Source organism: Cottoperca gobio, unplaced genomic scaffold (assembly GCF_900634415.1).
Source record: "Cottoperca gobio unplaced genomic scaffold, fCotGob3.1 fCotGob3_302arrow_ctg1, whole genome shotgun sequence".
Lineage (NCBI taxonomy): Eukaryota > Metazoa > Chordata > Actinopteri > Perciformes > Bovichtidae > Cottoperca > Cottoperca gobio.
This window is the reverse complement of record NW_021166912.1, coordinates 1-13,061: the sequence shown is the minus strand read 5'-3', so window position 1 is coordinate 13,061 and position 13,061 is coordinate 1. Positions and strand designations below refer to the sequence as shown.

Sequence of the window (13,061 nt, the reverse complement as noted above, 5' to 3'; positions counted from 1 at the left end):
CAGACAGGTGTTCAGGCAGACAGGTGTTCAGACAGACAGGTGTTCAGGCAGACAGACAGGCAGGTGTTCAGACAGACAGACAGGCAGGTGTTCAGACAGACAGGTGTTCAGACAGTCATTCAGACAGACAGGTGTTCAGACAGTCATTCAGACAGACAGGTGTTCAGACAGACAGGTGTTCAAACAGACAGACAGGCAGGTGTTCAGACAGGCAGACAGTCATTCAGACAGACAGGTGTTCAGACAGACAGACAGGCAGGTGTTCAGACAGGCAGACAGACAGTCATTCAGACAGACAGGTGTTCAGACAGACAGGTGTTCAGACAGACAGACAGGCAGGTGTTCAGACAGGCAGATAGACAGTCATTCAGACAGACAGGTGTTCAGACAGGCAGACAGACAGGCAGTCAGTCATTCAGACAGACAGGTGTTCAGGCAGACAGGCAGTCAGACAGGCAGGTGGACTGCAGTCACTGACGGTAATTCGAACACATGCGAGGCTGAACTTTGGCGCCCGGCGGGTCACATGACGTGCTTCTCGATGCCCGGGGTGAACTCCTTGGCGTTGGGGTTCAGACTGCTGTAGATCTGGAGGAGAAGAAGACGTGTGTTACAGTGTGTTACAGTGTGTGTTACAGTGTGTGTTACAGTGTGTGTTACAGTGTGTTACAGTGTGTGTTACAGTGTGTTACAGTGTGTGTTACAGTGTGTGTTACAGTGTGTTACAGTGTGTTACAGTGTGTGTTACAGTGTGTTACAGTGTGTTACAGTGTGTTACAGTGTGTGTTACAGTGTGTTACCGTGTGTTACAGTGTGTTACAGTGTGTTACAGTGTGTGTTACAGTGTGTTACAGTGTGTTACCGTGTGTTACCGTGTGTTACAGTGTGTTACAGTGTGTTACAGTGTGTGTTACCGTGTGTTAGTGTGTTACAGTGTGTTACAGTGTGTGTTACAGTGTGTTACAGTGTGTTACCGTGTGTTACAGTGTGTTACAGTGTGTTACAGTGTGTTACAGTGTGTTACAGTGTGTGTTACAGTGTGTTACAGTGTGTTACCGTGTGTTACAGTGTGTTACCGTGTGTTACCGTGTGTTACAGTGTGTTACAGTGTGTTAGTGTGTTACAGTGTGTTACAGTGTGTTACAGTGTGTTAGTGTGTTACCGTGTGTTACCGTGTGTTACAGTGTGTTACAGTGTGTTACAGTGTGTTTTACAGTGTGTTACAGTGTGTTACAGTGTGTTACCGTGTGTTACCGTGTGTTACCGTGTGTTACAGTGTGTTACCGTGTGTTACCGTGTGTTACAGTGTGTTACCGTGTGTTACAGTGTGTTACAGTGTGTTACAGTGTGTTACCGTGTGTTACAGTGTGTTACCGTGTGTTACAGTGTGTTACAGTGTGTTACAGTGTGTTACAGCTGTTTGTGAGCCTGTTATTGGTGTTAAAGTTCAGTTCAGCCCAAAATCAAAGCCACATGTTTCCTCTGACGGCAGTGTGGCGTGAGGCCTCTGATTGGCAGCAGCAGACCCTGAACTCACCACGAAGTCTGCGTCTGCGTGGACGTCTGCGTCGAGGACGCGCAGCCCGACCTGCTCTTGCAGCTGAGGAAGATCTCTGGAGGGGATGAACCACTCTCGCTGCTCCTCCTCCTCCAGCATCTCCTGGAAACACCGCTCGATGAACTCCTCCTCCCACAGCTCCTCCTCCACCTGTACACACACACACACACACACACACACACACACACACACACACAATTTTGAAATTATGGTAGATATTTTGATGAATTAAAATAAAATGTCAAATAATTAATTAATTATTTCTGTATTTTTATATCATTAATAATTCCTGTCGTCTGTTTAATTGAAGTATCAGTGTTTATTTGTGTGATTGTATTTAAAGCGTGTTTCCTCCTGCTGGTTGAACTTGAAGTATATATATATATATATATATATATATATATATATATATATATATTATATATATATATCTGTCTTCCTCCTCACCTGCTGGTTGAACTTGAAGTATATATATATATATATATATATATATATATATATATATATATATATATTTATATATATATATCTGTCTTCCTCCTCACCTGCTGGTTGAACTTGAAGTATATATATATATATATATATATATATATATATATATATATATATATATATATATATATATATATATATTTATATATATATATCTGTCTTCCTCCTCACCTGCTGGTTGAACTCCTCCTCGTGCTCCATCCACATGTACTCAGCGAACGGCTCGTCCTCGGAGCCGCTGCGGATGCCCTCGCTGCTGAGACTCGGGTCTCTCATGTCCCCGCTGACACACGGCCTCACTGCAGGACACACAGCGAGGTTAACCCAGGAGAGCCCCCCCCTGTCCACAGGGGAACAACACACACACCTGTCTCTAAGACTCCCGTTACTGCATGTATTTGTAGTCGTCATGCATCAGTGTGTTATAGTTGTGTGTCTCTGTAGTTAATGGTACATCAGTGTGTTATAGTTGTGTGTCTCTGTAGTTAATGGTGCATCAGTGTGTTATAGTTGTGTGTCTCTGTAGTTAATGGTGCATCAGTGTGTTATAGTTGTGTGTCTCTGTAGTTAATGCTGCATCAGTGTGTTATAGTTGTGTGTCTCTGTAGTTAATGCTGCATCAGTGTGTTATAGTTGTGTGTCTCTGTAGTTAATGGTACATCAGTGTGTTATAGTTGTGTGTCTCTGTAGTTAATGGTGCATCAGTGTGTTATAGTTGTGTGTCTCTGTAGTTAATGGTACATCAGTGTGTTATAGTTGTGTGTCTCTGTAGTTAATGATACATCAGTGTGTTATAGTTGTGTGTCTCTGTAGTTAATGGTACATCAGTGTGTTATAGTTGTGTGTCTCTGTAGTTAATGGTGCATCAGTGTGTTATAGTTGTGTGTCTCTGTAGTTAATGCTGCATCAGTGTGTTATAGTTGTGTGTCTCTGTAGTTAATGGTACATCAGTGTGTTATAGTTGTGTGTCTCTGTAGTTAATGGTGCATCAGTGTGTTATAGTTGTGTGTCTCTGTAGTTAATGGTGCATCAGTGTGTTATAGTTGTGTGTCTCTGTAGTTAATGGTGCATCAGTGTGTTATAGTTGTGTGTCTCTGTAGTTAATGCTGCATCAGTGTGTTATAGTTGTGTGTCTCTGTAGTTAATGGTACATCAGTGTGTTATAGTTGTGTGTCTCTGTAGTTAATGGTACATCAGTGTGTTATAGTTGTGTGTCTCTGTAGTTAATGCTGCATCAGTGTGTTATAGTTGTGTGTCTCTGTAGTTAATGGTGTATCAGTGTGTTATAGTTGTGTGTCTCTGTAGTTAATGGTGCATCAGTGTGTTATAGTTGTGTGTCTCTGTAGTTAATGCTGCATCAGTGTGTTATAGTTGTGTGTCTCTGTAGTTAATGCTGCATCAGTGTGTTATAGTTGTGTGTCTCTGTAGTTAATGGTACATCAGTGTGTTATAGTTGTGTGTCTCTGTAGTTAATGGTGCATCAGTGTGTTATAGTTGTGTGTCTCTGTAGTTAATGGTACATCAGTGTGTTATAGTTGTGTGTCTCTGTAGTTAATGGTACATCAGTGTGTTATAGTTGTGTGTCTCTGTAGTTAATGGTGCATCAGTGTGTTATAGTTGTGTGTCTCTGTAGTTAATGGTGCATCAGTGTGTTATAGTTGTGTGTCTCTGTAGTTAATGGTGCATCAGTGTGTTATAGTTGTGTGTCTCTGTAGTTAATGCTGCATCAGTGTGTTATAGTTGTGTGTCTCTGTAGTTAATGGTACATCAGTGTGTTATAGTTGTGTGTCTCTGTAGTTAATGGTACATCAGTGTGTTATAGTTGTGTGTCTCTGTAGTTAATGCTGCATCAGTGTGTTATAGTTGTGTGTCTCTGTAGTTAATGGTGTATCAGTGTGTTATAGTTGTGTGTCTCTGTAGTTAATGGTGCATCAGTGTGTTATAGTTGTGTGTCTCTGTAGTTAATGCTGCATCAGTGTGTTATAGTTGTGTGTCTCTGTAGTTAATGCTGCATCAGTGTGTTATAGTTGTGTGTCTCTGTAGTTAATGGTACATCAGTGTGTTATAGTTGTGTGTCTCTGTAGTTAATGGTGCATCAGTGTGTTATAGTTGTGTGTCTCTGTAGTTAATGGTACATCAGTGTGTTATAGTTGTGTGTCTCTGTAGTTAATGGTACATCAGTGTGTTATAGTTGTGTGTCTCTGTAGTTAATGCTGCATCAGTGTGTTATAGTTGTGTGTCTCTGTAGTTAATGCTGCATCAGTGTGTTATAGTTGTGTGTCTCTGTAGTTAATGGTACATCAGTGTGTTATAGTTGTGTGTCTCTGTAGTTAATGCTGCATCAGTGTGTTATAGTTGTGTGTCTCTGTAGTTAATGGTGCATCAGTGTGTTATAGTTGTGTGTCTCTGTAGTTAATGCTGCATCAGTGTGTTATAGTTGTGTGTCTCTGTAGTTAATGGTGCATCAGTGTGTTATAGTTGTGTGTCTCTGTAGTTAATGGTACATCAGTGTGTTATAGTTGTGTGTCTCTGTAGTTAATGCTGCATCAGTGTGTTATAGTTGTGTGTCTCTGTAGTTAATGGTGCATCAGTGTGTTATAGTTGTGTGTCTCTGTAGTTAATGGTGCATCAGTGTGTTATAGTTGTGTGTCTCTGTAGTTAATGGTGCATCAGTGTGTTATAGTTGTGTGTCTCTGTAGTTAATGGTGCATCAGTGTGTTATAGTTGTGTGTCTCTGTAGTTAATGGTGCATCAGTGTGTTATAGTTGTGTGTCTCTGTAGTTAATGGTGCATCAGTGTGTTATAGTTGTGTGTCTCTGTAGTTAATGCTGCATCAGTGTGTTATAGTTGTGTGTCTCTGTAGTTAATGCTGCATCAGTGTGTTATAGTTGTGTGTCTCTGTAGTTAATGCTGCATCAGTGTGTTATAGTTGTGTGTCTCTGTAGTAAATGCTGCATCAGTGTGTTATAGTTGTGTGTCTCTGTAGTTAATGCTGCATCAGTGTGTTATAGTTGTGTGTCTCTGTAGTTAATGGTACATCAGTGTGTTATAGTTGTGTGTCTCTGTAGTTAATGGTACATCAGTGTGTTATAGTTGTGTGTCTCTGTAGTTAATGCTGCATCAGTGTGTTATAGTTGTGTGTCTCTGTAGTTAATGCTGCATCAGTGTGTTATAGTTGTGTGTCTCTGTAGTTAATGGTACATCAGTGTGTTATAGTTGTGTGTCTCTGTAGTTAATGCTGCATCAGTGTGTTATAGTTGTGTGTCTCTGTAGTTAATGCTGCATCAGTGTGTTATAGTTGTGTGTCTCTGTAGTTAATGGTACATCAGTGTGTTATAGTTGTGTGTCTCTGTAGTTAATGCTGCATCAGTGTGTTATAGTTGTGTGTCTCTGTAGTTAATGGTACATCAGTGTGTTATAGTTGTGTGTCTCTGTAGTTAATGGTACATCATGTGGTTATAGTTGTGTGTCTCTGTAGTTAATGGTGCATCAGTGTGTTATAGTTGTGTGTCTCTGTAGTTAATGGTACATCAGTGTGTTATAGTTGTGTGTCTCTGTAGTTAATGCTGACATCAGTGTGTTATAGTTGTGTGTCTCTGTAGTTAATGCTGCATCAGTGTGTTATAGTTGTGTGTCTCTGTAGTTAATGGTGCATCAGTGTGTTATAGTTGTGTGTCTCTGTAGTTAATGGTGCATCAGTGTGTTATAGTTGTGTGTCTCTGTAGTTAATGGTGCATCAGTGTGTTATAGTTGTGTGTCTCTGTAGTTAATGGTGCATCAGTGTGTTATAGTTGTGTGTCTCTGTAGTTAATGGTGCATCAGTGTGTTATAGTTGTGTGTCTCTGTAGTTAATGGTACATCAGTGTGTTATAGTTGTGTGTCTCTGTAGTTAATGGTGCATCAGTGTGTTATAGTTGTGTGTCTCTGTAGTTAATGCTGCATCAGTGTGTTATAGTTGTGTGTCTCTGTAGTTAATGGTGCATCAGTGTGTTATAGTTGTGTGTCTCTGTAGTTAATGGTACATCAGTGTGTTATAGTTGTGTGTCTCTGTAGTTAATGGTACATCAGTGTGTTATAGTTGTGTGTCTCTGTAGTTAATGGTGCATCAGTGTGTTATAGTTGTGTGTCTCTGTAGTTAATGGTACATCAGTGTGTTATAGTTGTGTGTCTCTGTAGTTAATGGTACATCAGTGTGTTATAGTTGTGTGTCTCTGTAGTTAATGGTACATCAGTGTGTTATAGTTGTGTGTCTCTGTAGTTAATGCTGCATCAGTGTGTTATAGTTGTGTGTCTCTGTAGTTAATGCTGCATCAGTGTGTTATAGTTGTGTGTCTCTGTAGTTAATGGTACATCAGTGTGTTATAGTTGTGTGTCTCTGTAGTTAATGGTGCATCAGTGTGTTATAGTTGTGTGTCTCTGTAGTTAATGCTGCATCAGTGTGTTATAGTTGTGTGTCTCTGTAGTTAATGGTGCATCAGTGTGTTATAGTTGTGTGTCTCTGTAGTTAATGGTACATCAGTGTGTTATAGTTGTGTGTCTCTGTAGTTAATGGTGCATCAGTGTGTTATAGTTGTGTGTCTCTGTAGTTAATGCTGCATCAGTGTGTTATAGTTGTGTGTCTCTGTAGTTAATGGTGCATCAGTGTGTTATAGTTGTGTGTCTCTGTAGTTAATGGTACATCAGTGTGTTATAGTTGTGTGTCTCTGTAGTTAATGGTCGTATTGCATCTACTTTCTTTGGGGTCGCTGTGAGTAATTTCCGACTCTTGGTCTTGGACATTTGGTCACCTTTCCATGTGTTGTTTTACATCTTGTGGTTCTTTTAAATCAATGTTTAATCATGTTGCATCTCTTTGTAGTAAATGAGGTCTCTTTGTGTCTTCTTTTAGAAACCTTGGGTCTCTTTGCGGTCGTCTAACGTCTATTAAGATCATTGTGTGATAGTTTGGATCTACATGTAGTGCATTCGGGTCGTTTAGCGTCTCTTTGCGGTCGTTTAGAGTGCTGTTTCCAGCCTCATGTAGTCAGTGCGACCCCCCTGGCCCCTCCGGGCCGGTGTCCCGCTCGGGGACCCGGTAAACAGCGAGCAGTTGGTCCGGTCCGTCAGCGGTCAGGGTCGCTGTGATGGCCGCTGACAGACAACAGCAGCGAGCTAACGACTGTCTCCGTGTTTACACCCGAACAAAGCAGATACACGGACAGAAACACTTTAACAGAAACATTAAATGACTTTATAATAATGTAGAAAAACAAAACGTTGTGTTTTAATTCGTGAAATACCTGAAACCCCGGTTAATTCGACGGCAGCGGACCAAACGGTCAAACGGTGTGAACTCTTCTTCTGCGGCTGTAATAATGGCTGCTGCCTCTGTTTGTTTACATCTCTGACGTCACTCTAAGCTCGCTGGTGATTGGACAACCCGCTCTGTTGCCTTCATGTGCTTACATGGCCTGTTAAAACCAAAGCTGGATAATCGGAAAGTAGACATTCTTGTGACATTTAATGTCATGATTTCTTTAACATTAATACTTTAAGTAGGTACTTTAGCGACATTCTATTTCTGACATGAAACTGTAGCCACCAAAAGCAACCTGATTAAACCCAAGATAAACGATAAAGTAAATTAAATACTTTATATACTTTTACCAACTGTTACAACTTACTTTTACAAGCATACGAGCATATTCCGTTGATGGCCCTAAACTGTGGAATAGTTTGCCACTAACATTTATATATCCCCCTCCATTCATACCTTTAAATCTTGTCTAAAGACCCATCTCTTTTCATTAGCCTCTTAATTATCACCATAAAGGCATGCCTGAACACACTTTTATTTGTTTGGAGTATATTTTTGTGCAATGCTGTTTTTGTTATGATTCTATGTTCTGTTTTTATTTTTTATTTCTTTGTAAAGCTTTTTGGTCATTGTTTATTTAATTTAAATGTGCTCCATTTTTAAATGTGACTTCACTTTTGGAAGAATCTAGAATCATATTTATTTATTTAAGTAACTAAAACTGTACAAATAAATGTATAGCAGTAAAAAGATAAAGATTTGCCTCTGAGATGTGTAAAGTAACATAAAAAGTGAATTCTAAAAGTTTAACTTAGAAGGTTATAAGTTATTTTTTTTGTATTTTACAATACAGGATTGCACAATGAAATGTGAGTTTTAGCCGCCTCACGTTACACACATAGAACATATACACATATTTAAAATAGAATAAAATGAATGTACAGGTACTTATATACATATTTACCTAAAGAGTGTTAGTGAGAATGAAGGTATTGCAAAAGGTAGGTATGGTAATGTGCAAAACCAGCATAACAAAGTTCTTGTAGTATATTTTTTATATGTTTATTTCACATTTTCTTTATATTTATAATTTGATATGTTTTGCTGTACTTGCCTGTAATTTTATTTCCTTTTCATTTGTTTATTGTATGCCCCCAAAACCAAGACTAATACATTGTAAGTAAAACATGGCAATAAACCTTATAAATAATTCTGATAAATTATATTATAAATATTATAAATTATTATCTCACCATCTTGTCTTCATTTAGTGTTTCATAGTTTTGATCTATCAATAATATGTTTTGATGTATTTCGTTCCACTTTTATTTCTAGGTAGAAAAGGGCTTCCAAAGTATTGACTGCTGCTGCGACATCTTGTACACAGTTGCCAAACTTCCAGAGGGGTCTTGAAGGCAGCACAGTAGTCCGAAACCTCGCGATACTTCAACATTTACGTCCTGCGCTATAGTTAGCGGCAGCAGGCTCAGCTAGCTATCAACTCTGCATGAGAAAAAGCTAAAGTAAGAGTATTTATATTCACTATTACCAACGGCTTTAAACACATAAGCGAGTACAACACAGATGTATGTAAAATATGCACATGAGAAAACTTGAAGTGAAGTTCTAAACCACGTTAGCTAACGATTAGCATTAGCATGTTGAAGCTAAATTACATTAGCAGTTGATGTTTGCTAAAGTTAGCCTCTTCTGTGGCCGTTTTCTTTACAATTCTAATTCAGTAATTATTGGTGTTTTGTGGTAATGCATATTATCATTTATAAGTGGCTCTAAATAAAAATATTATGGTTGTTTTGAAAGTTTAAAGTCAGGGTAGTATCAGCGAGCTAGTACCGTTAGCTTAGCTGCTCAAACGACATTTCCCGAAAGTAACGAAGTGCATTTACTCAAGTACACATTTGGGGTACTTGTACTTTCTGGGAGTGTTTACATTTTCTGTTACTTCATACTTCTACTCTACTTCTCAGAGGTAAACATTGGACTTTTTGATCCTCTACATTTATCAGACAGTTTTAATTACTTTTCAGATTACAGTTTATCATTTGCTTCTGGACCAGTGAAAACCTTGTATCTCCAGAATGTTTGTGATCGACTGAAGGATGAAGTTTCCTTTTATGTGCGGAGAAGATTCTCCTTCAGATAAATATAATATTTAAAAAGCTTCTGGGATCAGCTGGAAAATGCATCATCACAAAGCTGAAAACTGTTTTTCTGAGCTACTCATGAAAAGTTGACTTTTTAGTGGTTCAAACAGGACGGAGACAAAGATACAAACACATGATGATCGTATAGAATATGATGCATTGTGTACATTAAACTACCAACAGGATGTAAAGGAGGGAAAACATCTGCAGCAGGAACATGTAACACACACATTAATGTAACAGGAACATGTAACACACACATTAATGTAACGGGAACATGTAACACACACATTAATGTAACAGGAACATGTAACACACACATTAATGCAGCAGGAACATGTAACACACACATTAATGTAGCAGGAACATGTAACACACACATTAATGTAACAGGAACATGTAACACACACATTAATGCAGCAGGAACATGTAACACACACATTAATGTAGCAGGAACATGTAACACACACATTAATGTAACAGGAACATGTAACACACACATTAATGCAGCAGGAACATGTAACACACACATTAATGTAACAGGAACATGTAACACACACATTAATGCAGCAGGAACATGTAACACACACATTAATGTAACAGGAACATGTAACACACACATTAATGTAACAGGAACATGTAACACACACATTAATGTAACAGGAACATGTAACACACATTAATGCAACAGGAACATGTAACACACACATTAATGTAACAGGAACATGTAACACATACATTAATGCAGCAGGAACATGTAACACACACATTAATGTAACAGGAACATGTAACACACACATTAATGTAACAGGAACATGTAACACACACATTAATGTAACAGGAACATGTAACACACACATTAATGTAACAGGAACATGTAACACACACATTAATGTAACAGGAACATGTAACACACACATTAATGCAGCAGGAACATGTAACACACACATTAATGTAACAGGAACATGTAACACACACATTAATGTAACAGGAAACATGTAACACACACATTAATGTAACAGGAACATGTAACACACACATTAATGTAACAGGAACATGTAACACACACATTAATGTAACAGGAACATGTAACACACACATTAATGCAGCAGGAACATGTAACACACACATTAATGTAACAGGAACATGTAACACACACATTAATGCAGCAGGAACATGTAACACACACATTAATGTAACAGGAACATGTAACACACACATTAATGTAACAGGAACATGTAACACACACACATTAATGTAACAGGAACATGTAACACACACATTAATGTAACAGGAACATGTAACACACACATTAATGTAACAGGAACATGTAACACACACATTAATGCAGCAGGAACATGTAACACACACATTAATGCAGCAGGAACATGTAACACACACATTAATGTAGCAGGAACATGTAACACACACATTAATGTAACAGGAACATGTAACACACACATTAATGTAACAGGAACATGTAACACACACATTAATGCAGCAGGAACATGTAACACACACATTAATGTAGCAGGAACATGTAACACACACATTAATGTAACAGGAACATGTAACACACACATTAATGTAGCAGGAACATGTAACACACACATTAATGTAACAGGAACATGTAACACACACATTAATGCAGCAGGAACATGTAACACACACATTAATGTAACAGGAACATGTAACACACACATTAATGTAGCAGGAACATGTAACCCACACATTAATGTAACAGGAACATGTAACACACACATTAATGCAGCAGGAACATGTAACACACACATTAATGTAGCAGGAACATGTAACACACACATTAATGTAACAGGAACATGTAACACACACATTAATGTAGCAGGAACATGTAACACACACATTAATGTAACAGGAACATGTAACACACACATTAATGCAGCAGGAACATGTAACACACACATTAATGTAACAGGAACATGTAACACACACATTAATGTAGCAGGAACATGTAACACACACATTAATGTAACAGGAACATGTAACACACACATTAATGTAGCAGGAACATGTAACACACACATTAATGTAACAGGAACATCAGATATAATATAAAACATTTACTGCACAATCAGTACTTTTACATTAAGTATATAAAATAAATGTTGTTAATACTTGCATACTGTTACTAAGTACATTTATGTGTATTGAAGTATTTTTACAGTGTTGTATTAGTACTTTTACTACAGTAAAGGATCTGAATACTTCTTCCACCAAACACTGATTCTAGCTGGTTCACCATCATTTATGAAAAACCTACAAAGTAACGTTAAAGCTACGTTATATTTTGGTCCAGTTCTCCCCCTTCTTTCATTGTAATTGGACATTCTTTTTATTCCTTCACATTTTTAACAAACTTTTAACAATAAGTGATTCATTTAGAATCTTATTTTATTAATCACATCTCTTTGATATTTTACACTGCTTCTCAAAGTTTCTCCTTTTTCAGTGAGGATGTTTCCATCACATCATTTTCTCCCTTCTGGTTTGAGGTGAATTTTCAGTCTTTAGAGCTGTTCTGTCTCCTTTCCTAGCCGCCTTCTAATTGCCCTCTCATGTCCTAATAATGCCAGTTTACACCTGCTCAGGTGATGTTAATGATCAGTCATTTTCTTCCCTTTGCTGTACATGCTGCTGTGGCTCAGTGCCTCTCCACTGGCTTCTGTGTTCTTATAGAGGCAGCGTTTGAAGAGTGTCTGTACCTCCTTGTGTTTCAGCCGAAAGAAGAGGAGTTCCCCTTCACTTTGCACAAGATATTAACTGACACTGACTTCCCCCAATCCTTAAAAAACAGACACTTTTTTGCTGCCTGCTTTATTCTTTTATCTTGAAGCCAGACTGCAGCTCCACTTTGTGGCGGCATGTCTCAGAAGTCACAGTCGGACGGCGGTCAGAAGCACTTCGCTGTGGGTCGGGGGCTCCTGGCCGCCGCAGAGACCTTGAATTTCAGCATGAGTGAGCAGCGATCCAGTCGGCAGATGGGGGGGGTGTCCTCAGGGGTAGGGGTGGGCGGTGGTGGCATGGAAGGCCAGGACGGCAGCTCCCAGATGACCCGGCGTGGCGGCGGCAGCCACATTGGCAACACCATGAAGCTGTTTGCCAGTTTGGGGCTGTCGCCCTCTGACCTGGACGCTCTGGCTGAAATCCCCGAAGAGGACATCAGCGTGGAGACGCTGCCGCGCATCCTCATGCAGCTCAAGAGCCGCAAGGGAGACGCAGGAGAGCGGCGGGGGGCGTCTTCCATGTCTTCTGACGCTGGGTATCGAGGAGGAAGGGACAACTGGGACGACGGGCAAATGGGGAGGATGGGCGGTTCTTCTCTGGGCCCGGGTTCAGCCCGCACTCAGTCCTCTGCAGACTTTGGCTACAGCTCGCTGCAGGACGTCGCTCCCAGACGGGCTAAAGAGGAAAGGGAAGAAGAAGAGGACAGGGTGGCGGGGGAGCGGAGAGAAGAAGAGAGGGAGGAAAGAGGAGAGGGAAAAAAAGGAGGAAGAAAGAGGGAGAGGAAGGG

At 39.5% G+C, this 13,061-nt stretch overlaps 2 protein-coding genes across 3 annotated transcripts; one reads left to right on the top strand and one right to left on the bottom strand.

The window, feature by feature from the left end:
* Positions 1-332: 332 nt before the first annotated feature.
* Positions 333-7,433, bottom strand: LOC115005432 (polyadenylate-binding protein-interacting protein 2-like). 2 transcript variants are annotated; one of them, XM_029427241.1, is made up of 4 exons: positions 7,330-7,433; positions 2,222-2,349; positions 1,538-1,708; positions 333-588 (listed from the first exon to the last, which is right to left on the bottom strand). In XM_029427241.1, exons 2-4 carry the CDS (start codon positions 2,324-2,326, stop codon positions 523-525), a joined length of 342 nt encoding a protein of 113 aa, XP_029283101.1. In that variant the 5' UTR covers positions 2,327-2,349; positions 7,330-7,433; the 3' UTR covers positions 333-522. The 2 variants fall into 2 exon arrangements, with proteins under 2 accessions (XP_029283101.1, XP_029283100.1); XM_029427240.1 differs by lacking the exon at positions 7,330-7,433 and adding an exon at positions 6,838-6,860 and having other exon boundaries at positions 2,222-2,390.
* Positions 7,434-8,816: 1,383 nt separating this feature from the next.
* On the top strand, positions 8,817-12,981 carry LOC115005435 (matrin-3-like; the record flags this gene model as incomplete). Its single annotated transcript, XM_029427245.1, has 2 exons — positions 8,817-8,869; positions 12,227-12,981. A coding segment is annotated over exon 2 (570 nt), but the record flags the coding sequence as incomplete, so codon positions are not given.
* Between the last annotated feature and the right edge of the window lie 80 nt (positions 12,982-13,061).